Raw genomic sequence first — 27,182 nt, 5'->3', positions numbered from 1 at the left:
GTTGCGTTTTGTTTTATTCCCCCCCCCCCCCCCCCAGTATTTACCTTTTCCCCAGACTAATGACTGACTTCTGGACAAAAGGCAATAGGTGTAGTGAGCGGTTCGGAACTTTGCATGTGCTATCTGACACATGGGCGCCTCACATTACAGCCTTTCCCCTCACTAAGGGCACTAGTTTGTAGCTGTTTCTTATATTTATCTACTAATTTTAATGGCATTCATAGAAACTTACTCTATGGAAGAACTTATCCTCTAGCCTTCATCGAGTTTGCCGAACAGTCTCAGCAGTAGTTAAAGCAGAATTGCAGTCAACCAATAAAAGATGTTATTATGTGATACTCACTTCCTTAGAAAACGAGATTAACAAAATAAAATTATCCAAGCCTTCCTGGAGCGGGAAGCAGTATTTTGCATACAAAGTAAGATACTGCTGATTAGCAGCATTATACCTTGCTGGGAGTTGTTGCCTGCACACACTGCTGGGTTCTGAACTCCAGCTGATGCTGGAGCTGGTGTGGTCAGAAGAGGATATGAGGAAAAAGGATATTGCAGGTGGAAAGGTGGAGAGGAAGATAAAGTTTGGACATTTTCTCTCATCTAAAAGGGGAACTTTTATGTAAAATAGAAGAGCTAATTGGCATGCATTGAGGAATGTGAAAATAGAAAGACCAGTGTGTCAAGAACTATTTTGAAGACAGAGCTACAGTGTAGCAGGATGTTGGGCTTTTTAAAAAAATTAACACTTAAGTGTTGTTGTTTTTTTGCCTAAAAAATGTTATATAAAACTATTTCAGTTTATCATGAATCACCTAGAATTCTGTGTATGAAAATGGGACAGAATGGTCTTGGCAGCCATCGCAAAAAGAGGAGTTGCTTTGTCACTGCTCAATATTCTATTGTTTGTATACTTGAAGGTAGTGGCAACTACAGATTCATGAGGGCAGTTTATATATTGTTGATTTCTGCCAGAATCCTCAGATGTATTTATTTAGAGATTTGCCCTGGTGATACTCTCTGGTTGCAGGCCACTGCTACATACCCACAGTTTGTGCAGTGTGTTGGAGTAGGAAAATAAAGTAACAAATACCAGCATCTATTACTTCACCATATTCTAGATTCACACTTGGTAAGTCATCAACTTACCCTTGTCTCTTCCTGAATGTATCAAGTACTTTGGTTCCTGTAAAAAGAATAATTTTTTTTTGCTGGTTTTGTTGATTTGTGTTGTTTTTTTTTTCTTGTTTAGTGGAAGACCAAATACTCTAAGCTGATTTTCAGAAAATCTGATGCAGTACCTGCAGAGCTCCATCAAATGGTACAAGAAGGCTTTTTGACCTTGCGAAAACACAATTGTTTCTTTCAGGATCTCGTAAGGATCAAAGGCAAAGATTTTCTTACTCCAGTGTCTCGTATATTAATTGGAAACCCAGGATGCACTTACAAGTACTTGAACACAAGATTATTTACGGTCCCTTGGCCTACTGAAGGTTATGATATAAAATATTGCAGTCCTCAAATACGTGATGCTTGTAAAGCATTAATCAGACTTAATGAGTACTTGCATGTTGAAGCAGTCAAGGCATTACAAGGGCAAAATTTGTCTGAGATGAAAGAAATTAAAGATACTACTGTAACAGATAAGCAGCAAAATTTTGCTACTTCTCTTGTGGAAAAAGGGTCTGTTTCAGAAGATCAAAGCAGTAGTTGCGTACCAGCGGATGACTGCAGTAGTCTAAAGCACAGAACATCTTACAATGTGACTTTATTAAATTATATGGATCCACTGCAAATGCTGTACTTGAAGCAAGAACCTTATTTTGGAATGGGGAGCATGGCAGTGAGCTGGCACCATGACGAGAATCTGGTCGAAAGGTCAACGGTTGCTGTGTACAGTTACAGTTGTGAAGGTGAGTGATGGGAGGTACGAGTTGACTAGTGCTACAAATGTCTTAAACCCTTGAAGCTCTTTTGTGTGTCTTTATGTGTACGTATGTAAGCACACCTGCACATCAGTCTAGGTTTGTCACGTGCTTCTGAATATGTTGTAGTACTTCTGCGTTTAAGCCCTGTCTCTGTTTCTACTAAAACGTGTATGACACATACCCGTGTTTACGGCAGCTGGTTTATTAGTTGTTTTCCAAGTAGATTTAAAAATTGGTATGATTAATTTCCTGACTAAGAGTTGGGAAGTGAAAAATCTCTCAAATACCTGGTTCAGGTTAATGCTTGTGCATGTTTTCTGTCCTGTGAAATGTATAATTGTACTTGAGATAATCATCTTTATTGTGTTGTTTATCATACACAGACTTGCTTCTGTCTTTTGCTGATTTTACTGCACTTTCTTTTCTTTGGGAAGATCATTTTAGGTTGCTGTTGTATAGAAATGTTACGGTGTTTACTTGGAAGGATATACGTTTTGTCTAGGCATGCTGTAGTGCTAACGCATGCTTTTGGAGGACTTGCCAACATTTCTGTAGTTGGGAAGGCTGGGAGCTTTGCATTGAAAGACCTGTTGTCTGACAGGCTTTGCAGGCTCTTCGTTATTTAAAAACCATTTTAATGCAGTATTTGGGAGGTGTGTGTGTGTGAATGTGTAGTTGAAGAGTCATTAAATAATTCATTTTTAGTTTAAAACGCCTTTCACATTTTTATCATTATTTAAGAACAGGCATGAGGATTTTTTAATTTTTTTCCAACCTATTTTTGAACAAAGCCTTGGGTTTTTTTTAATGGCTTCCAGTTTTGCAAATGTAAGATTAGAATTTAGACACTTTTGAATTTTCAAATGCTCCATTTTGTTTCATAGTTCACAACTTATTTTTGGTCCTTCTGAGAATCCTTTGATATTTGATTCAAAACATGGGAAGAATTCAGGTTGACTCAGTAGGTTTTGGCTAAAGACCATGATGTAAAAATAATAGTTTATACTTTCCTGTGCTTTCTTTTGTCACTTTTGTTATTAGTTTTGAAACTATGCGTCACTTTGTTATTTAATGTTCATCTGAAACATCATATTTACGTTTTCCTGGACATAAAACCTCAGCTGTTTTAGCAAAATGAATAGAAGAGATTCCCGGACCAGTAGAAGTTTCAGTTTATTCATGCACTTTTCCCTGTCCCATTTGCCAAAGATGTTGATATTTTATGTCAGTAAGCGTTGGGTTTTTTCAGTAGTGCTGTAGATAATTACTTTCTCGGTAACATTTTAAGTTAAAGAAACATAAACATGAACTTGAAGTGATAATTGTGTGTGTGAGGATTTATTGTAAATTGCTTAAGAACTTTTTACTTTAACATAAAACTTACTTGTAGAGAGAAAAAACTTAGTCCCTTTGAGTTCAGAGAGCTATAAATTAAAAGAAAGATGCTGTGTTTATTCATAGCTCATCATTTGGTTTAGTTCTTCCCGTTCAGCAAGTTAGGTGAAGATTATACTGTTTTAAAACCACTGCAAATTCTGTGCAAGATTTGACTGATGAGGGTAGAGAGAAATATTTGATATAGTTAGACCCAAAATTATTTTGATATCTATATGCGATTATATCTATATGCTACATATGAGACTTTTTCATAATTACACTTAGGAATTTTTATCCTTCTCCTGAAGGATTTAAAAATAGACATGAAAACTTAAAAAAGCAAAGAGCTTTCCAGCGAAAAAATTGTTCATGCTGTCATTTACACAGAAAATTAAAAACAGACTACTTCAGGTGTTTGTGTTTTTGCGATTCTGAAAGGTTTTGATCAAACTGGAATTTGATTATATGTTGGAGGGAGGGAGTGTAAAAGATGCTTTTTGGGTGTAGAAAATGATGTATCAATTCAGACCTAAATGTGAACAAGGTTGAATTCCCCCTGAAAGCTCTTGAGCGTGTCTTGAGTTGGTTTCATGAGCTTTAGAGGGAGTTTAAGGTGGCTAGCGTGGCTCCTGCGCGTCATCAGGAAATGTCCTGTGGCAAAGCTCGAGGTGAGAACAGTTCACTCGCATCCCATGTTCAGGTGTAGTTGTCATGGATTATCCCTAACGTGAAGCTGTATTTAGAGTGGACCTATTTATTTGTAAACCGGAGGAAATGGAACCTGTTTATAGTTTATGAATGCGGCATTGTAATTAAAGTGACCATAAATCCTTGTGTGTTGATGTTTTCTACCCAGCACATCCGAGAGGAGTAATTAGTGTGCTTTAACTGTAGAGGAATAAATAGATTGTCATTTTGCTCTTCTGATTTCCTGTTTATAGCTTTCAAATGCTGCTGGTTATAAACTTAGCAGTGCTTATATTATTCTTTCCCGTTCCCTATCGCTTCAATGTGTTGGTGGTTTCTGCAGTTCACAAAGACTGTCAATATTTACTATACCTCTTACCAAGCTTTCCCTAACTGTGAAGCACAAACTGTGAAGCTCCACGTCTTTTGAAGAGTGTTGTTAAATCTTTGAAGGATCGTATCTTGAGTCCCCTTCCTGTTTTCTGTAAATACATTTGCGTTTTATGCCAGTATGTTTTATTAGTATGTGCTCCATTAACTGATTTAGTCTGGAGTTACTACTGAATTCCCCCCTGTGGTGTATGAAGACTATCACGGAATGAATGTAGAATATGTAATAAAAAGGGTGGAGGTGGTGAGAAATTTTTTGATGGAGCAGTTTTTCCTGAGATGATGTCAGTTACATGGATCAGTAGTTTTCTGGGGGAAAACACTGAGTCTGTGGGAAATTCAAACTAAGCATATTGATTTTTGTTGAACCTGGGTTGGTTCTCTTTTCTCTTTCTGCTAGGTCTCGTGCTTTTCTTGGTCAGCTCTCTATTCTTCGAATTCTCTCTGGTCTCTGTGGTACTCCAACCACTGAGGACTTGTCGCAGCCCCTTAGCATGAAGAAGCCAGGGCTTCCCATGCCTCATGAGAGCGGGTACCAACCTACCCTGCCACAAGTGCAGAACCCACCGGTTTTCCAATTTGGAGCAGCCGGCGCCCGAGGAGCCAAGTGATCTTGTGGCAGCTGTTTAGAGATTCACAACTTGGGTTATACGGTTTTCTTTTTACTTTGATTTGCATTTTTATATCGTTATTTGTTTGGTACCTACTTATTTCATTAAATAGTATTAAACAGATATTTCTGTAATTGAAACAACTTTATTTTCTTGTTTGTTTATGCCGTGTTTGATGCTATAATGAAAAATTAATGTTTGAAACTTTGATTTGTACTAATTGGAGTAGAAGCAGGTTTTAATATGCCAGGAAAGAAATTTGAGACCCGACATAAAGATATTGCAACAAGCTGATATTCTAATTAGTATTACTAATAGTTTATTTTCTTGTTCTCAGTGTCAAACTATTTCAAAGCAACTTCAGATGAGGTATGTTTCTAACAACAAAATAAGATTGACTTTTTCCTTACTGCTCATCTGAATAGTATTTGCTTTTATTTACATTAAAATAATACGCATTGCATCGCTCTAGGTTAAAAGTAGGCTGCTGTGTTATAAGAACAGGCCCTCACAAAAACCTGGGAATCTTAATGTGTACGCTGCATGGCAGTGGGTAAGTGGTAGTCATGGTGCATGTGCAGAACGGAATACGCTACAGAAGGTGTGTTCAGTTATACTGTCACTAACGCTATTTGGAATTAATTTACTTTTCAGAATTTACCATGAAATGGGAATTCCAAATTTTGACCCATTTATGATTTTTAATTACACATTAGCTAACAGATATCCTATCGCATGAGAACATTAAGGTAAAAACTTATCCAGGGTTTTAATTTAGTTGTTTAACAATCCATTTTTATTTCTTGCTTTATTTCGAAAAGTGAATTGCAATCCAAACACTGGTGGAATAAGGGCATTCAAACACTGGATTTTATCCATGAAAATTTCCTAGGGAACAGTTTTCCCTCAGGTCTTTGTAGGTTTTGTAGGAAGTTTTATTGCTTAGCAGAGCACTAGTTGGTTCTAAAGGTGCTCTTTGAAGTGGAGACTTGTTTCAGTTACCAACTTAAAGGAGATGGAAAGTAATGTAATCACTGGAAGTATCAGTCTTTTTCTTACCTGTATTTCCTACGAACTGTCTGAGGTTAGATAAGAAGTATTTTCTAGATTCTTTACAGTGTCTGTTGTCTTGCTGTAAGACCTATTTGGTGTGTAAATCTCTTGAAGCGCTGAACAGCTGGCTCTGTTCACTGACAAGGTAATGTTGAAAGTTTTAACAATCTTAGTTGCAGTAATGACTGATGGAAGGAGCTTTTATGCTTCTTTCTTTCGTAAAATGCTGTTTGTATTTTTTCGCACTGTGATGTTACAAGCAATATCCCAGCACTAACCTAATGATGGCCGTTTCCTTTTTACAGTCATTGCAAATAAAAATGATTGAGATTCACCGCAGATGCATGTTTCCTCACTAGGTTAAAAAAAGCCCACCTGAAACTACACAGATTGTTCAGAATTGGCATAAATTTAAATTTGTAGTTGACCAATAATCTGCTTTATGTACTGCTTAATGGATAAGCTATGGAGTAGATGTTTGTACAGGATGAAAACCGTTGTATTAAATGGTTTCTAATGTCAGTAATGCAGTAGAAATATTGCTTGTTGAAAGAACAGACATGGTATGTAGAAAATTATATATTAAGGAATGAATATGTGAGTGAAATGGTCACATCTGTAACTTGTACCTCCAGTTTTGGTCCAGTATAATTTCCAGTTGGAATTGTATTCTGAGAGAATCACAAATTTTTAATGATCCAATTACTCTTACAATGATAGATTTGAATCCCTGAGTTCTAAAAAGAAATCATCATTTGAATTAACTGGTGTGGGTTTGGGGTTTTTAACCATGCTCTCACTGATTTGATTAGATAAAGTCTCTCTTTCAAGAATGAAGAGATGACAGAATATTCTTTCTTCTTATTTTACTGCCTTTGTTATTTATGTATTTGTATTCCAGTAAGAATTGATAACAGTGTTGGCAAATCTTCTAATTTTTGGTTTTGTCTCAGTTACAAGCAGAAATGTTCGTACAGTTTAACCTCTTGTGCTATAGCTTTTCAGTAATAAGGTAGACGAAATAACTCCCTGAGTTTCTCACCAGCTGCTGAAAAGCAAAAAGTACTCTCTGCTTTTTTCCCTTCTTGCATGTAACATACATAAATTGTTATACGTTACTACTGTCTTCCATATACTTCATTAATTGCTGAACACGTGCCCAAATTCTTTTAAATTCTGAAAAAATAAATCAATCTGTAAAAAGAAAAAAAAAATTCTTTTTTCTGTATGTAACAGTGGTCAGCTGGTTTTAATGACAAAGTAGATGTTTACTGTCCTTCTGTTGTTAGCAGTGCGGTGACAGTGATTCCCTTCTCTAAGAAATCGTGTTTGAGTTAAGATTACATTTAAGATGTAGTTTGGCATTACAATTTGACTTGCGTGGAGAGCATTCAGGTTTCAGGGTACCAAAAAACTCGTGAACTCTTTTGAAGATTTTGGTGCTGAATAGTAAAAAGTCTTTCAAGGCGCCTTCTGCTTTTTATGCTGTTGAACAATAACTAGATCCAGGAAAAGAAGTTTCGTGTTGTTCTGAACTGAGCCTGATAAGATTGGGTCTTCGAGCTGGAACACCTCTGAAATTGAAGCTGCCTGGTTAGAAATGCAATGTTGTGGCCAATTTCATGCAGCTACATTCTCTCTTTCGTGGTTCTACCTTAATTATAGGTTTGATGAGGTACTGTTGCATTGTGGTAAGCTCGTTACCTTGTTCCACCATTTCAGTTGGGATACAAGTAGAAGGGGTTCTTGCAGCCCAAATTCTACGAGTCTTTAATGGACAGATTTCAGGTTTGCAGATAATTTTATTACATTTCTGTTAAATACTGCTATATCTGGCCATTTCTGTAGGGTCTACTCCAAAATAAATACTTGTTCCTAAGGTACTGTGTATGTGCAAGATCCACGTGATTTACTCTCGGATACCTATGGTTTAGATGCATCCAAATGTTTTCACTTAAATGGGAACTGTAATGACATCGATGAATATACAGTGTTCAGTCACGCTTGAGGTGTGACATAGAGTTTAATAGCAAGTTCTTTTTATGTACAAGTTTGTCAGTGCTACCTAAAGAGATACCACAAATGTCTGGTTTTTTTCTTGCTCTCCCTTTCAGCATAGCTTGCATTTAAAAGCTAGTAGCAGCTTGCTTCCATTTGTTACCAAAATAACATGGTAGGAGCAATCAGTTTCAATTGCTGCTGATAATTATAAGGTGCAATAATTGAGGATATAGAGAAAAGGAGACTGTGAGCTACATTTGAACTCTGTACTTAAGCAATAAAAAATTTATCAAACTGCAAAAAATAAGTCATTTTAACGAGCACATTCCAAAGGTGCTGGATTTATGAGGAGACCCCAGGAAACTTTGATTGAAATTGCTGTCTCTGATTGTAGTTTTATATTTTATTGGTGCCATATTGTGAGCAGTGCTGCTGCCAAAGTGAATGGGAAAGCAGCATAACAGAGAGAGTTAACCCAGAAAGGTTACCTCTTTTTATAATATCCATGATGTATTGCATTAAAAATGCCTTGGAAGCCATCCTATTTGCAGTTTTCAGAAAACATTTTTCTTAAATTAAGTTACGATTTATCTGAACAGGGCAGAAAATATGAAAGCCCCTTGAAGACTTTAGTATTGATTTTTCTGAGTATTTGCTAGCTCTTGTTTTCTCATTTGTGTGCTCCTTGATAGAAAGCCTAGAGCTGCTCCTGAGCCAAAGCTTCAGCGGGATGAGGACTGCAGCAGTGAAGGGAGGCAGTATGGGGACTGAATTTACAGTAGGAGCTTTAACTAAGAACTTTAGATTTGGGTTTTCTAATGGTTTTGGCTTTCTGCTTCCTGAGTTTAGGCAATATTTAATTGACATAGAAAGTGAAGACAATTTATTTGTTATTAAAGGCTACTCCCAACTAAACAAATAACTGCCGTAATCATGTGAGATGACTGACAGAATATTTTGAAAGTGCGAGTATAGGGTCACTTATGTGTGCGTGTTAACAAGAATTATAAATCTTTCTAGAATTAAATGAAGACAAATGTTTTAAAAATTATTCCGTGAAAGCACATTTGAAATGGACAGTGAAATGGATGCACACAGTTACTAACTTATAAGGAATAATCAGGCAAGCTACATAGTTGATTCCTAACCGCTCACTGCCGTTCTGTGCCATCTGCTTATGAAAACTCCATCCTCCCTCTGTCAAAATGCTCTGTTACTTCAGCCATAGAACTGTTGTACTGTAGTTCCCGAATACCTTGTTATAAATGCTGGCTGTATCTTTCAATTTATCCTGCAGTGAAGTAAGCTTATGAAAATAGTTCTGAGGGATTAAGCTCTAAATACTAGTTCTATACAGTGGATTATTTTTTCCCCAAGCTCAACGCATTCATGTTGCTTAATGAGAAAAATACTGTGACAAACGTCTCAAAGCTTCATTGGTTCTTGCACATGTTATCTAGCATGTCCGACTAATAATTTTGAGAAAATGAGATATATAATTCCAAGCTTTGCTCAACTTTGCCTAAATTGTGTTTGGTGCTCATTATTTCACCTTACTTTCCCTCAGTTTATGATTTGGTGAAATTGCAAGTACATAATCAAAGGAAATAGCTCATAAAATGTTTTGGCAGTTTTGGAATATTAACTTTCAGAAGTTAACTATTTTTATATCAGCGTTGCTGCATTTTATTTTTCTTGTATACTTGCAGTTTTAGTAATGGAAGAAAGAATTTACGAAATTAAGAGTGATGATTAACTAAAACTCCCATTATATTTGAGAACAGAAGAAAAGCTTGAGTCTCTTAATTTGCAGTTAACGTGAATTTTTCATCTTACTAAAGCTGGTTGTGAAAAATTCTTGATCTCATATGGCTTTTTTTTTAGTTATTACATGCCTTTGACTTTGGAGATGGTGATTATACCAAATGGAGATTGTAGGAAGTTTAAGCCTATTAAGATTGTACCAATTTGGGATATCATTAAGTCTGTATTGTTAGACCAGATTTTGTATTTTATGGTTCTCACCTTGTCTGTTGTCGTTGTGGTGTGTTTTCCTCTCTTTGTTTTAAAGGTTCAGCCGTGGAAGCAATTAATGAACAAAAACCGGAGGGAAGAGACCCAGCTGTTTGGCATGTAGGCTTGAAGGTAGCATGGGACATCGAGACACCTGGTTTAGCAATACCGCTTCACCAAGGAGACTTCTACCTGATGCTTGGTAATTTTCAAGGGCTGAGAAGATGAACTTCCTGTTGAAAAGCGAGGACATTACACTTATTTTAATATAACTTGTCATACTGTCCATTCAGTTAGATCTTTCCTCATTTAGAAAGACATAAGATCTGGCTAAAGTGTGTAAGAAATTCCTCCTGCCCTGCCCCCTTCCAGTGTATTTTGGGGAACATTTTTCCACCCTAATGTTTCTTTCACTTCACAGCTAAGAAAGGAATTATTCTTTTTGAACCTTTTTATTGTCTGCACAGTCAGAATTCCTAGTCCAGGTCTGTAATGTTCAAAAAAATAATTCCTGTTCTTGAGTTTGACATGTGGACTGGCTACATGACACTTCTCTCCTTCTGCTACACTTTTCCATATGTATGTTCAAAAATACTGTTTGAGTAGTAGGATTACACTAAGATCATAGTGAACAGGCGTGTCATACTCAGTGTCTCAACTATAGAGGTTTAAGAAAAGAAAATTAAATGAGTTGATTTACCTGAGGAGCTGAGCTCACACACTAAGGTTTTTCCTTTGAAAGAAGCAAAGCAATAACTGTCGCTAAGGTTTGTTGACACAAAATCTGTTGCTTTTTCTCTTAGCTTGCATTTCTTTTGGTTCTCATTTTTGTTTAAACAATTTTAGTTAAAGCACACAAAACATGAACAACAATTCTGACAATGTCACGTTTGCCTGTTTAGAGACTTGGCTTGACAGACATCATCTTTGAAGAGGGAGAGCGTTTGCAGTTCCCTTTTTGTGTTTTGATTTGGAAGGTAGACTCTGTGGAAGGTCCCTAGAATGACCAGTCACACTGCCAACTCATTGAGCAGCCTTTTCACTTGTACCCTTCACTTTATCTTCCACCAAGTATGAAAAGAGTTTACTTACTACGAGCAACACGTTTGTGGACTATCTTAAACATAAACCATTCCTTGTTCTTAATTACCCCATCAAATCCTGTGCAATCAATGAACAATCAATGAAGTATGTTGTGTACAAGAACTGGGCTGTCTCTGCTCTGCAGGGTGTTCTGACGTGAACAGATCAGGTGTTAAGATGGTGTGGATGTGCCTCCTCCTAGCCTGGAGGTAAACAGGGATGTTTCTTATATGAAAGGGAAGTTTAAGTGGCAGCTAAACATGCCTAGAAAGGGAATTGTTTATTCATTTCTGTGCATTAGCAGTTTGGGCATCAAGTAAATTCCGTGTGTAACCCTTCCTGACTGGAAAGTTTGAACGCACAGAGCTTTGCTGGGCAACAGATTCAGAAGGCAATTAATAAAAGAAGGGGTCTAACTAGACTGTAGTTGATTGAGTTACCAGATCATAAGGACATTTTTTTTTTTTTTTTTTTTTTTTTTTTTTTTTTTTTTTTAATTCACTGATGGAATTAATGTATGGTAACTACAGTATTATCAGGGGTCCTGTATGAAGGGCGGGTCAGAAAGTTAGTTTAACATGTAACATGATTGTGTTTAGATGGAAACAAAGGATATCTTAGACATTGTTTTGAAGATGGTATGTAAATCACTACCTTATTTAAACATGGAGAGCTTTGAGCTCTGTAGTCCAGGTGTTTGATAACCTCTTCTGCGTTTCCATAGCCTTCGTAATTTTTTTCCTCAATTACTTTGAGAATACTCTCTGACCATAAAGAGTAGGTTTTTTTAAACTGGCCCTTTTATTAGGTTTCTATGTACAGCAGAACTGCCTTTATCATTTTCACTTTAAGTGAAAGAATAAGTGGACATATACTGTGTTAGTGTGTATTTTACTCTTCAGATTGTTTTGAACTGATTTTAAGACAAGTCATCTTGAGGATGCCATCTAAAAGACGAAATACAAAAACCGTATAAAAAGTAACTTGACAGCAAAGCAGCCAGTTTTAGATTTATCTTGTGCCTTTATACATCTTATATTCCAGATCCTCGTTTCAGTAAGCAGAGGCTTCTTGCTGGCGTTATTTTAAACAGCAGTGGCAGCAGTATGCAAGGCATCTAGAAAATACAACATTGAGATCAGAGTGCTGCAGCTAGCAGCAGCTGCTGAGGGACCCGGACTGGTTGGTAGGACTGTGCTGCTTCTGCCTACCATTGACTCATCCAGCTCTCGCAAAAAAACTCAGCAGCTCCGTTGGTCTGTTCCTGCAGCTGTTGAAATGGTACTACTGCTTTATGTGAACGTGGTAAAATACTGACTTGTCAAGTTCACTGTGGTACTTGTAATTAAAAAGTCGGGTACCATCAACTCCTGTCATACCCCAACTATTTCCTAATACTGTCCACAAAAACCTTGGATAATAAACCCCAGGATATTTCTAACAGGAATGTAAAGTTACAATAACTTGTCAATCTTGATCAATGGGTGTATCAAAGTAACAAAAGGATTGGGGTGGTTTTTTAGAATTTCTAGTAGTAATGCTTATGTTCTTTCTTCATTGGCTCTAATTGTTTTCTTGTTTTTCTGGGTAGAATTTTAGTAAAATGTAGTCTTATAATACCGATTTACACCTGCGTTCTCAGCATTCCTCCTCAAGTGAAATCACAAGTCATAATTTAAATGTATGTTAGCATTAAACATGAGGTGATCAAGAAGGCGTTACTATAATATAAATGTATTTTGTTTAAACAAAACCAAACCAAATCCAAAATTACTTTCAGTAAGACAGATTTTTTCTTTTTTTTTTTTTCGCTAAGGCTTACTTTTCTTAATACAAAGAGAAAAGATCTGGTGACTGACTGCAAATCTGCTGCCTAAAAACTCAAATCTGAACTTTGTGTCATTCATGAAACGGAAGCACTTTAGCTCAATTTAGAGTAATATATTGGTCTGCGGAGGAAGTGCCTACTGAACCCTGCTGTCTCAAGTACACAGTCAAGGGGTGTCTAATACGAAACGTGTTGGGTGCATGCAATAAATCCAAAACGCGTGGAGGTGAGCAAAGGGCCCCATCTGCTCTGTCCTAGAGCATGCTTAACTAGGGTTGTCATGGTCTTACTATTAAATTGGAATCTTTCCCCTAATCTCTGAGTTAGAGACAAACAGATTTGCAAGCAGATTTACAATTTTCTCTAATTTTCCTACCATGACTTCAAAACATACTTAACAAAAATACGTTCTGGAGTTTCTCAAAGGGAGATTTACTTTTCTGCAGCTGTTTCCCATAGATCAAGCTCTTGCTGGAAGGTTAGGGTTTTAAAACAGCATGAAGATGAACTTGGAATCTTACACCACTCCCCACCCCCAGCAAATTATAGTTCAAGAAGCATTAAAAAATTATTTTCATAACCAACCAGAAGTAGGGTGCACACATTGCAGAGGTTGGCTTGTGGTTAAAGATAAGTATTTAATGGAAACACTTCCACATGTACGTAGTGCTTCATTAAACTATTTCTAGACGTTTAATCTGCTTCTATTTCTACAAAATAACTTGAACCCTCTTTGCTCTTGAGCATCTTGAATGTGTTGGGGGGTTTTTTTAACCGTACTTTTTTTTCTTTGAGTCCACATTTAATCCAAATGTTATATCCCTTCAATATTAAGCCTTCGAATCCCAGAAACGTATTTGTCATTACCAAACTTTGATCCTGAAGTTTGGCAAATACCAGCCATTTTATTTAGTTAGGTAGGTAGTTCAGCCATTTAATTCTGGGTTTTGTGTATGCTTTTCTTCTTTAAAAAGTAAAAATCTTTCTTAGTTAGGGACAGATCACCCCTCTGGCTTTCTGCAATGACAGTGGTGCTCCATTGACCGTAATTTCTTTGGGAAGGAGACAAACATTCTAGGTGCTTTCTGTTGATGTACCTACAGTAAAATTAGTTTGGTTAGGTTTTCTCCTGTTGAAGCTTTGTGTGGGGTTGAATACAAGTACAATTGGAAATGCTGGAAAAGCAGTTTAGTGCTTCTGAAAATTGTGCCGTAATATGGTTAAAAATATCCTTTGTTTGTGGTAGTTAAAAAAACAATAGCACAAGTCCATTTCACTTTTGTTTGTAGATATTTGTGGTGTTTAGAATATCAAAGCTTTTATCAGTTCTTTAAACCCCTTTTGTCATCTATTTCACAAAGCAGATAAAAACGGACTGTCTAAAAGGTTCAGGAAGACTTGAAAGGAGATAGAAAAGATGGTGCAGCCCCCTGTTGCTAATTCTGTTTTCCATTGTGGTTTGTGTTTTCCTGGGAAGTTCTTTAACTAGAAGTGATAAGTTTCGGGGCTTTAGTCCCTGCTCCTTTCAATAAGGATTGGCTAGGAATTAATTTCTTTTCTTTCTACCTCATATTTGTTATAACAATCTGCAGTAACATGGGTATACAGTCATTGCTCCTCTCTGTGTGCTTTAGCTCCTCACCTCACTTGTGCTCTGATAATTAGTTAAGTAGTAGAACTAGTTCAGTATGTGTATGTTAGTTAAGTCTGCGTACGTACACATATCCATTAGTCTGTTGTTTTGACAAAGGCTGTACGAGCACAGGGCTTTCAGAGCTGCTGCTGCTGGTGCTCAGGTAATTCAGCTGTCCAGACCAAAGCGTGGAGTGAGGTGTGGACGGAGCAGGGGCAGACCACAGGATCGGAGAGGAAGGAGATGTGAACTTGCTCCCACAGTGGAAGATGGAATACGCAGCCTCCAAATTCTGTATCTGCTGTCTGTAAATAGCAGGACAATCACTCCAGTGCTTGTCTGGTAAGAGTAGAGAGCAGTAGTCTGTACCTGACAGTAGGAGGGTGGGCAGTAGCGGTAGTCTGAGGAGCTCTAAGCCCGCTTCTCTCAGAATTTCAGTGCCAGCTCTGGCAAGTCCCTTAACCTCTCCTCCCCTTAGGTTTGTCTGTGTCAGTTCCCAACTTCACAGAGGCCTTGCGTGGATAAACGCAAGATGAGTTTGTGGTGTTTGGGCTTAGAGGTTTTTTTTCTTTCTCTTGCAGGTGTGAGGAATAGGGATCTGTGTGAAATAAAAACTCCATTTTGTAACTTTTGCACAAGATGTGTTATCTGAAGTTTCTGTGCTGGAAATTCTGAAGTGATTGTCTGTAACTAATCAGCTCATCTGCTAAATGTTTTTATGGCTTCTTAATACCTCATCTGTAAAATCAAAATCTGACCTCCAAATTATTTGAACAGATTTCAAATTGACAACTTCGTTTTCAAGGTGGTTTTGGCCACCTGTACACAATCACAGCTGTGATTAATTTCTTTTAATAAATCTTGCTTCAGTTATAGGAGCCCTGTAATGGGCTCTGACTCTAAGGCAGCAGATGATTCATTGGGAAGTGGCAGGCAGAAAGTGTAGAAAGAAAAAGTAAAACAATCCATTCAAAAGAAATACGCATTTTGCCATATATGTGTATGCGAGAAGGAGTCTCCTGGTTTCTTAGGTGCTTCACCTCAGAAAAATTATTTTTTTCAGCATTCAAACACCAAGTGTCTGTTACCAACCAGGTTGTGCTCCTTTGAATGCAGACAAGCCTTTTACAATATTGTCAGTGTTTGGGGAGACTGACTGAGGCGTTGTGCTGCCTGCAGTGCCAGGAATCATCCCACTGGCACAGTGACTGCTCACGCGATGGTATCGTGTTAATACGGGTCAATTGGAATAGCTGCAATGTGTGTGCTGAGGCTGCCGCTGAGGAAATCCTCTTTGGCCAGGACAACACTCTAGCATGTACTGGACTTCATCAGGTTTTCTTGATTGTTTTCTAGAATTACTATTTTTAATTTGGGTAACTGGTAGTGTTTTAAAATCCATAAACAAGCGAAAAACGTGATCAGACTTCAGAAAAATAGTCTGTGCAAGTGGCAGCGTTTTCCATAGACGTGGGAAAGCTTTGGGAGAGGCACAGTCATGTAAGCAGGAATTTGTAGTCCAGGTCTCCGAATTTCTCTTACCTAGTGGTTAATTGGCATATACATCTCGTAAGCATCCGTGTGGAAGGCAAGACTGTTTTGAGGAGGAGAAGGTACTGTGTGACAGTTCTTGAAACTGCAATAAATACATTGCTAAGTTGGTGTTAATGGTGATGTAAGATAAAAAAGATAAAATCCATGACAGCCTTCTAGCAGGCTACAAGAAAGCCCCAAATTAAATATTTCAGGGACAGGACTTTGAGCAGATTGTGCTTTCTGGGTTCACAGTTCTCTGGGCTGATGGGAGAACTTCATAAAAGTTTTAGATAGAAAGATGACATAATATGGTTTTCTTTTCTTTGTTTCTCTTTTCAAGAAATGTCAGGATTGTTTAATGATTTTTGAGAAAAGGTCTTGTCATTTCTGAGTAGCCTGTTGTTTATAGCAAACCTCAACTCTGAAAAAATTAATTGTAGTTGAACTTTCCTCGTAAGAGGTGGGAAGATGCCACTTCTAAACCACGTAAACTGTGAGAAAGCTACTATGACTAAAGATCTTACTAGCACTAGGACAGTGAATAGTTACCATGCTCTGCTAAACGTGAGAGCTCTGTGAAGGTCGTACTATCTGACTGAATTTTCTATTTTTTTTGTCTTTAAATGCTTAGTGTAGTGTCTTTAATTCATATTCAGCAGAATAAGTTTTATTAAGTACAATTTTCCCTGTGCTTAAGGTTTTCTAATCTGTCCCTAGATGATCTCAATATGACACATCAGCACTGTGTTCTGGCTGGTTTTTCACCTCGATTCAGCTCAACTCACAGAGTGGCAGATGTAAGTATCAGAAGTAGGTTGCTGTTTGGTCATCCATAAAACTAATATTCTGGTACTGTACATGTGGCATCGTGCTGTCTTATCCAGAACTGTGGTTCACATTCATACTTATGTCTTAGGCTGTTTTCTTGAACAGCTGCTATTTGTTTATTTTTGATTTGAGGTGCATTTGTTACTGTACTGGTAGTGTGCCTCAACTCACCGTTGGTCACATAAAATCTGCATTAAGAATGTGCTGCACTGTACCTCGTAGATCACTGACGAAACGAAGAAACAACTGTGTGTTTATCTGAAATGCTTTAAAACCATTTTGCTGTGTTCATAACCCAGTCCTAGCTGAAAGGCAGTATTCGTGATGAGATAGAAACCCTCAAAACACATCAGCAGTGTCCAGTCATGAGTGTGCTTTAAACTGGACCTTCTGTGCATCTGAGGACTGAAGAAACAGAGAAATGAGAGTCCCTTGTCACAGAGTCATTCTGGGATAACAAGGCTTCAGTTACCGTGAAGTGCCAAGACTTTTTTTTTTTTTACTAGACGTCTCCTCCCTATTCCTACAACTACCACTTCTTTCTTTCAGCAAGGCAAAGTGTAACGCTACTGAAGCAAGGGAGGTACATGCATCCCTATACTACTTTTTTTCCCCATTACTCTGCCTAATTCATGCAGGAATGGAAATGAAGGACACATACATATGTATAAGTTGTAATAGAAAAAAGTGCCTTTATTTCCCAAACAAATAAACACTCTGCTTGTGTGAACTGGGCTTTGATGTCCTGTGTGTTCTTTAAAACCAAGAATCAGGTATTTTTCGTCTCTGACTTTGAGAGTGCTCTACCTACTGCTCCTGTTCCTGTGTTACTTTTGCAGGAAAATGTACACGTACTTCCACAGTAGCAAAAGCTTCTCTGTTAAGTGATTATGCTTTGTTGTTGTAAACTGTTGTGACTTCAAGTTGTATAGTATGGAACTTTTTTCACAAAAAGTATGACACCAGGGGGTCCTTATTCAAGATCATTCTTGGAAATTTAACTGAAGATAAAATTTTCAATTAAACATCTGTAAGATGTAGATGTTGTCTTCTGTTTCAGAAGGATTTTTAGAGATTTATGTCTAACTTTGCAGGAAATGTAATGCGAACAGAATAGGAGTAGAAGCGCAAAGTTGTTTTGTTCATATTCTCTATACTTTGTAAGCAAACAGCTCTCAGACTGGATATGGAAACACTCCATTTTAGTGTTACTAGGAGCCAGTACAAGTGGGCAAATACAACTGTTCCTGAAATACTGTCAGCAACCAGCCAGGAAGCAATGGGAAGTATGGCTGTGGTTTTGTATGCCATTTTTGTGAAGTTTAAAGGAATTCTTTTCTTTCTCTTTCCAGTCTCTTCTGTACTGTTGTCTAGGTGTTTGATGGGTTAGACTTTCACATAATTTCTATTGATAACTATATAGACAATCCAAGTGGCATTATGCTTTTTGTTTAAAAGGTCATGAAATAAAGTTCCAGGAATACATCCCTTCTGCTCTTTCACTTTTGATTGTTCCAGAAGCAAATGGTTCAGTATATTTGAGAAATACATATGTTCCGAAGTGGCTATATGTCAAATTTGTATTGTTTCTTTATAGTGCTCAAGAGGAACACTGGAATACATATTTGGACAATGTGAACTGGCACTCCAGAATTTACAGACCGATTCTGAATCAAAGGCTTTATCTTTGAAATCACTGGAAACGGCAGTTGTAAAGCAAGTAGAAGAAATACATAACGAGGTGAGATGATCTGCACTGAAAATGTGTCAGCCAGGTTCTGAGAGGTGCAGTCTGCTTGTGGAGTTAATGGCAATTAAGTGTGTTCAGCTGCTCACAAGGCATTGCTCTGTATAAGTTTGAAATGTGTTTTTTATTACTTTGTAACTTGGGTGCACTAATTGGGATTGACTTGGACTGATTCTTTCATTCCCATGAAGTTTTCATTTTTCCTTAAGATCCCTCTGCTGGTAGAGTTAAAGAGTAGTTTCAGTGATATTACAGGAAATCTGACAGTGTGGTGGATGAGCCAAACTACTCTAATACTCTCTAACAAAAAGGGAGAGAGAAAAAACATGAAAGGGGAAGAGCAGGTAAATTTTTTCACTTGTTTGGCAGGTGTTGAAGCAGGTTTTTACAGAATGGCAGGTGTGACACGATTGTGAGTGTGTGTTTTAAAGTATATTCTGAAGAAAACAGTGGAAATAATTGTGGGGAACATACTTAAGCAGGTTGTTCTATGTTACAAAATACGGGAGTGTAACAATGCACTTTCACAGGGAATCAGTGTTTTGGGAAAGTGCAGAAACAGGTAATTTTTCCTGCGGTGTAGGCAGTGTCACAAAAAATGTAATTCAACTTGTTGTCTGTTACTGGTTAGAGTCAGGAATGTGACACAAAGGACTGGGTGTTCTTACAAGGGTAGTGTTTCTGAAGGTGGTAAATTTAGTACTTTTTTCCCTGAATTACTACAGAAAATGCGATCAAGGCTGTGTACCAGGAGTTTAAACGCTGCGGAAAGCTGTCCTGCCTGAAACAAAGCTTTCAGCTGCTTGAACTGTAAAGCACTGGTGATCATCTCTTTGAAAACAGCTATAGCAACTGGTTAATGCAAACTTCTGAACCACATTTTGCTTAAATGAGAATGATTTTTGACAGCACTGCTGTATTCAGAGGTTTTGAAGGAGCTGTGCTGTATTTTTACTAGGAAAAGTCTGATCAGTATTAGAAGCAATATAGCACATAGGTAACTTTCTAATTCTAATTCCTTTTAATTCCAATTAGAATTCGTGCAAACTCTTTAAATTGCTGTCTGCTGAGGAATATAGTATCGTGTCTTGTTACTACAGCTTTGTAGAATGTTTTTTATCTGTATTGTGTTTATAGCTGGTAAATGGACTGTAGTGATGACAAAAGATTTGTACCCTTGACTTCTAGCAAAACGGCTCCTAGAGCAATTTAAAGAAGTCTGAAGCATGCAGGGTTTTACAAAACATTAATCAGGCTCAGTCCATAAAACTGCACGCATCTGTGGTTTGCACAGCTGGGGCCACATGCACAGCTGGGCTAGGTTTGCATGGGCCCTTTAACATCAAAGGCAAATGCCGTTTACACCAGGTGAGAGACCAGCCCCTGGTGTTTGCAGTCACCTGGATAATTTTGCTATGTGACATACGGGGATGTTTCCTGTTACACATAACAGAAATCATTGCTAACTTGTACCTATTGCACACTTAGACTTAGTGGACACATTGGATCTGTATTTCATTTGAAAAGAGAATACCCACTCACCTCTTCTTTTTTTTTTTTTCTTTTTTTTCTTTTTTAATTTTTTTATCCTAAGGTCAGCCCTTCACTTGAAGGACAAATTATTTATGTTAAATTGCTACTTAAATTTCATTTATTTGCTGCACAAATAGGCAAAATTACTAGTGGCTTAGTGTGGTAAGTGCACATTTTTGTTTTGAGCATCACTGAAGTGAAAACATACAGATCTGTGAGCCTAATGCAACTTTTTTGCATATAAAAGCTTCCTACCTTCTTTTACTCACTGTATGATAAGCCTTTTATTTTCTGGCACTAGTACAGGCTTTAGGTTCAAATATTTTCCAGGCAGGTGGAAAAACAAGAACGTGTTTTGTTTCACTGAAGAATCAGACTGTTTCCTGATGGAAAGGAGTCTTCTTCTATTTGATTGGTGTGGTCAGGATTTGATCAGTGGTTGTGTTTTCCCTTAGTTTGTGAGTGTTTTTAAATACAGAAGTCACAATTGCACAAAAAGCCAAACACAGAAGTACTGAAGAACGGCCACCCAGTTTTGCCTGTGTATTTTGCCTGACACACAGCTTTCTGTGGTAGATCTAAACCTCCTCCTGAATTTTTTTTTTTTCTATTCCTCTGGACCAGAGATCATCAGGTAGTATTCCCATCTCTGGAGGTGGTGATAAAGTTTGTATTTGACTCTCAAACATCATAACAAGTGAAGTTCTTCACAGGATTTAACTCAGATAACTAGGTGCAGCTGTTGTTCTAGGTTCTTTATCTTCCTTGAAACACTCTGGGTTCGGGGTTTTTTTTACTGGGCACCTCTGAAGTAGTTGTCAGAGATGATTAACTGGAACAGAACCATCACAGTACTATCAGGCTATGTGTGACTAAGCTAAGATACAGTAGTTAGCACAGATTCACAGTCTGTGCTGAAATTCACTGCTCTGCCAAATGAATTATTGGTGTCTGCTAGAGGAAAAAAGCCCAAGAGCAAGTCTGAAGGAATGAGGTATGATTCTGTGCCTTCACTTTTGTATTCCTGGGCAGGAAAATTGAGTTGCTCTGCTGATAAAGTGGGTTTGAACTGAAGATCTGAAATGTAGGTGGAGACTGAGATTTTTCCAATTTTGTGGTGGGCAGAGAAACCTCTACAAGAGGTATGGGTGGGGATCTGGGGGGATGTCTTTACTGATGTTAGGTTTTGCAGAGTTCGTTTGTCAGAGCTGTGTAATGGGTGTCTTGACAGAGGTATTCCTGTAAAAAGTAAGATATAACCTGAGGAGGTTTTTAGCATCTCTAGTGGGCAGCCAGGTACAAGTCTAGTATTTCTTTAGACTTAGCTTTGTACTCACGGTCTCCCTCACTAAAACAGCCTTCAAAGGAATATCTGAGTAATTGCAAGGAATGTGCTGTTTGTTAGATGTGTGAGTCACTTCACTCCCAGTAGGTACTTTGTAGTTTTAAGTAATGATAACCTTAATTAAGGGTGTTCACGTGCTGCTTGTCTGAGTAGCTTACGGGCTTGAGGTCTGAACAAATCCTTCGGTGGCAGGGTATCCGATGAACAGAGTGAACAAAAGCGATTACCTGGGCAGCTGTGAGGTACAATAGCCTGACAGTGCACACAGAGTGTTAGAGATTTAGGCAATCAGATTGCTCTTTGGTCAGTAAAAATTTATTCTGAAATAAATGATCTTGCAGAGTTCACTGACTGTGAACCTCTTGCCTCTACTGAATATATACTGAATATATACAGCTGCTGGGTATGTCCCCAACAGAGCTGCAGGGGAAACCCATTGGGAAGTAACCACTTTTTAAAGCAATAAAACCATGCTGTGCAGATGATGTCAATGTTCATACGTATGAAATGAATCTGCAGAAAAGATCATCAACAGCCTATTCTTCACATTTCAAAGAAAATTTGTTTTCCTTGCTCTGGGTAATGCAGAATTTGGTAATAATTCATGTTATCTGAGGTAGTACTAAGACTTCATTGTTTGCCAACGCCAAACTAGTATTTGGATGTTCTCTAAGAAGTAAAATGCTACAGGAAGTTCTTTTAGCGTTGTGTTTAGTATTGCATTGGAAATGTAGCAGGTTTCAAAGTTTGAGAAGGTAGGGTTTTGTCCTCATCATCAGGGTTTTTGCTCAGCCATGGTTATTAAATCCCCATTACTATGACTGAAGCTGGAGACTGAACGGGTTGCTCTGTTGCTCGTGAAGTACGGTCACTTGTGCCTACCACAAATCTATTGTTATGGCAACAGTAGATAAAATTAAGTGTGGTAAACGTGCAGGGATGGCTAGCAAAGATGAAAGTATATGGTGCTGGACAGTGATGTTGGTGCCAAGAAAGGGTGGCAGTGTAGCCAGAGGAAGGTTAATCTGGTTTAGCACATCCCAGGGAGCTGACAGCATGGTTGGTGGCTGGCTAGTATGGCAGAGAGAAAATATAGATCACCTTCGTGTGTGGCATTTAATAACCAATATTTTTAAATAATTGACTGAAGAGCACTGCCTCTCAAAATGTCAAATGCTGCTGTTGGCCTTTTACTACCCGGTATTGACTATAACCTAAAATTGGTCTTTAATCATTGTTTAAAGGACAACTTGAAAATATGTTGAGGTTAGACATGTAAGGCCTGATTCTGAGCCGACTTGCATGGATGTAAATCTTAGGTGAAAATGGGTTAGGAGTTGAAAATTGTTCCTCAGACACTCAGCCATGTATATTTTTACATGTTAATATGGTTAAGCTTTGTCCTGTTTATTCATGTAAAACGCTAACGTTAGCTCTGATATATGGGAGTCTCAAAGTAAGACTTAAACAAAACCCTTGGTGAGAGTTGTTAACCTGAGAGTTTTGTCATAGGAGATGAAGGTGCTGTGATTTCAGTTCCACTAACTCTAGGATTGAGCTTTTTGTCTCTCTGCGGTATTTACTGTCGTGGGGTTTTTTTTGTACAGCTCCTCCTGTTCATGAAGGAGGCGAGTGGACAGGAGTGCCATCCTGCTGCAGGAAAAGCTAGTACTGAACAGGGTTCGGTGACGGCAAGAGGCATTCAGCTTTTAAGAGAACGTGGAAAGCAGACAGCATATGTTCTTGTTAAAACACATACTTGGTAATGGCTGTGGTGTAAGAAGAGTTCAGGTGTTTATTAAAAACACCAAACTAACTTAGCATAATGGGATCGCTGGAGATTGTTAACAACACTAAAGTATTTATGCTTATGTATTTCTAAAAGAAATCATGTCACCATTACCTCATCAAGAGGATTGATTTTTTTTTTTCCCAGAATCAACAGTTACCTGTTCAGAGGTGATAGTTCAGAGTAGTCACTGTCGAGCAGCTTGGTGGCTGAGTTGGTGGGTGAAGCACTGTTTTTCTCCCCAACCCGCATTCTGTTAACTCAGTTCAGAGCTAAATGGAGACATTGTGAGATGAATGTGGACAGGAGTTGGAAAGCCCTGGTAAATGGTAGTCCACATCATTAAACAGCTGCATGTTGCAGTCTGGTACACTGACCTCTGATGAGACCAGCTAATCCTGCAGAAAATTAACTAGCCTGTCACTAAGCTTCACCTCTTGCACCTAAAAAGCAGTTCTTCTGTCTCAAGTTGTATATCCTGTGTAGGATCAAGATACATTTAAAATTTGGCCAAGATGCCAGACTTGAATTAGACTGAAATTACATAGATTTATGTAACAAATCAATATGACTAGTCAAAAATTGAATTGACTGAAATAGGTTCTTGTCATGATAAGCCATATTGTAATATTTATTTTAATTTAAAACAAAAAAATAAATTCACTGATTAATGGCCTCATGTGGTTCATTTCATGAAACATGTTTGCCAGACATCATGTGTTACAGCCCTTTCGTGGTAGAGGCCAGCGAAAACAAAAAAAGTGGGAAGGAAAAAAGTATCAAGTGTTTAATTCTACTTGAACTGTCGATATGCTCAGCCTTCCAAAACTGCATATACTGGTTTCTTAATGATCCATAACTTGCTCTTTCATATCTTTTTAATACTGTGGAGGAAATAAACTTCCCCTCAGGTTTTTGAGGAACCATGTCATCAAACCTCTGTGCTAAAAAGTCACTAGGCTAGCAGGCAGGTTTTCTGAAAAAAAAATTAAGATCCGTGTCTGCCAACCGATAGCTGTATTTTACCACTAAAGTTGCTTTAATATTTTTTTTTTACAGTGCAAATTTAACTAACATATATTGACTAAACATTTAGTTCATGTTAACTGGAATGCTTTCAGATTCCTGTAGCCATTCTGTCCACCCTTGCAGGAAAGAAAGCTTAGGTAACAGCTTTGGGCAGTTTTCTTTATTCTTTTGCTTTGGCAGGTTGTCTTTGTTTGCATCATCAGAGCTGAGCAGGGATAAACACAAACTGCTTTGTGGTACAAATAATGATTAAAGCAGCTTTGAACTCGGTGTGAAACATAACTACCACAACAAAGATAAATACAGTATTCTAAAGACCAGAACTATGGATTACCATTAAAGGAAAAAGGCGCAGTGGAAATTAGGATGAAAGGAATTATTTTGCTTAAAGAACCTGTTGCTTCAGGTGCCCCAAAAACCTGCTGGCTCTTCCCTGGGACTCGGGTATTGCCATGTCTGGGATTTGGGGTCCAGCAAGGGGAGCACAAACAGCCAGGACCTCCCCAGCCCTGCTGGCCACCTGCCCAGGGCTTGTGCTGGGATCCAGGAAGGACTGGGAGCCTCTGGCAACCAGATTGTTTGGTGAAGGATGAGAGCCTATCACTTGTTGTAATGCTGCTGCTCGTTCCACAGCAACTGACTGGGCTGCCTCTGAGCCATTTTATTACTGCAAGCTTTTTCAGTCGCTTGTACAACTGAAATAGTTTAAAACCCACAACGTTAATCAAAATAAGCCAAAGTTGGACATATTTGACTGAATCGTGAGTAAACCTGAACTTTTAATGTTCTTTGTGCATGCACTACATGCAAAGAGGAGCTGGGTTTTGCACCTCTCTGGGTTTGAAGGGAGTAGCCTAGGTCACAAATTCCTGTGGAACAGAATTGCACAGCTGAGTGTAAGGCTGCGTTTAGAAATGAGTACTTCGATACCTTCTCCTCTTAGATTGGATTGTTCCTGCATAGCTGGGTTCCTGCGTTACCCCGTTCCTGCCCCAAATAACGGACATAGATGTTTATGCTCCCATATGTTTTTATCTTGCAGGTTGAATTTGAGTGGCTTAGGCAGTTTTGGTTTCAAGGCAAGCGGTATTTGAAGTGCACTGATTGGTGGCTTAAGCCTATGGCTAAATTGGAAGAATCTTGGAGAAAAATGGAAATTATGGTAAGTAGTGGTTTTATAGTCTAAAGCCTCTAGAGCTTAATTCTGAGAGCACTCACGTTTACGTTTTTAGTTGTACTGTAGCAATGGGTTTTAAACTTAATTCAGAACATATGAGAAGTCATGAGATGTGAGAATCAGTCAGCCTTCCACTGCCACCTCTTCTTTTTCTCTCTAGTAGCCAGAAGGAATGGGAGCCAAATAAGATCCCCAAACCCAAAGATTTTAGTTATTTTTTGATTTTGCTTGTTTTTAAAGTTTGACAGCCTCATAAGTCGTCCATTATGTCACACCAACTGGTGCATGAAACTGTGCGTCATCAACTTTTTTGTACAATGCCAGGATAGACAACTCTGCCAGTGACAATGGCAAATGCCTCTGAGGACGGTTGAGATAAAAGTCTGATATCGGAGGTACAATATCTCTCTGTAGTCCACCTGCACGCTTACACCATAGCTAGAATCACCAAGAGGAGATTAATTTCTTGAATAATTTTAGTGTTACTGGTTATTTTATGCCTGAAGGTACATCCCTGCTTTCCTTGAAAATGGACTCAGTGCTGAGCACTGCCCGCTTGCTCACTGATGTTGGCCACGTAGAGGCTCCGTTGGGAGACTTCACTGGTGTGTTTGATCCAGTCACCAGCACCTCTGCCTCTCGATTCGTGCACAGAAGGAGCTACATTGACAAATGGGCCTTACTCGCATCCTCATGTCTGCAGCCAAAGCTGCTTCCCCATCATTTCTGCTGGTCCCAGCATAAGCCTCAATGGGCTCGTAGTTGAGCTGGAGAAGTTTGTAATGTAACTGAGGATGGTGAATATGATTTGTAGTAGAGGTGATTTTTGCTCTCTGGAGGCATGGTGCGACAAGAATGTGCTCTTGAGTTTTGAGGGAGATGTTGTGACTCACTAACCTGCTCAAACATGTTGTAAGCTTTTCCAGCCGTGGCTGGTTTGAGACTCGGAAAATAAGTGTGGAAAAAGTGGAACTTGAATTTATGAAATCAGTTGCTGCAAGGAATCTGTGAATGTTAAACTTTCCTACAAAGTTAGAGAAATTATTTATAACTTGTTTATGTGGGTTTTTCCCTTCATTTTTGTGTTTTTATGCGCTCACATTCTCCAATGAGCTTTATAATTTTCAAAAAATCCTTTGGTTTGTTTTTCTTTCAAATGACAACTTTACTCCCTTGTAACACAGGCTTAGATGAGGTAGAGACAAGAATGTTTGATTGTTATTTTATATCCATTGTGTGTCGAGAACATGGAAAAACAGCAAACTCAGGAATTCTCCAGGGTTAGGTTTTCTGCAGTTGGTGTGACATTACCATGTGTCTCTAATTAGAAACATGGTGGCGTCAGTGTATCTCCTTTCAGCAGGCCTCAGGATGATATTTATCAGCAAACTGAAGGTTGGGCCAGGACAGAAGCTGCTTCTAATTTAAATTTTAAAAATGGCTTTAATGTTTTATGACTTAAAACATATTAATCACAATTAATTTCAGCTATTGAAGGAGACAGAAGAGAATGTTAATGGGGAGTGCCTGTTTTCTGCAGTCTCTCAGTGGCTGTGAGGCTGGCTGTGTTGGGGCGGTGGAGGTAGGGTGGGTTGGCTGG

General features: G+C 38.3%; 1 protein-coding gene across 1 annotated transcript in view; it reads left to right on the top strand.

Annotated features, from left to right (window-relative positions):
- The window catches only part of FTO (fat mass and obesity associated), a 31,760-nt gene extending 4,612 nt beyond the window's left edge, over positions 1-27,148 (top strand). Inside the window, exons 3-8 of the mRNA XM_010145224.1 lie at positions 1,247-1,907; positions 10,113-10,256; positions 16,852-16,931; positions 18,560-18,703; positions 25,448-25,567; positions 26,946-27,148. Coding sequence (XP_010143526.1) covers positions 1,247-1,907; positions 10,113-10,256; positions 16,852-16,931; positions 18,560-18,703; positions 25,448-25,567; positions 26,946-26,957 — 1,161 coding nt within the window. The 3' untranslated portion in view covers positions 26,958-27,148. The remainder of the gene's footprint in view (positions 1-1,246; positions 1,908-10,112; positions 10,257-16,851; positions 16,932-18,559; positions 18,704-25,447; positions 25,568-26,945) is intronic.
- Positions 27,149-27,182: the final 34 nt, after the last annotated feature.

This window comes from Buceros rhinoceros, unplaced genomic scaffold (assembly GCF_000710305.1).
Source record: "Buceros rhinoceros silvestris isolate BGI_N320 unplaced genomic scaffold, ASM71030v1 scaffold44081, whole genome shotgun sequence".
NCBI classification, from domain to species: Eukaryota; Metazoa; Chordata; class Aves; order Bucerotiformes; family Bucerotidae; genus Buceros; species Buceros rhinoceros.
Note: the sequence above shows the minus strand (reverse complement) of the source record. Positions and strands in the feature narration are given on the sequence as shown.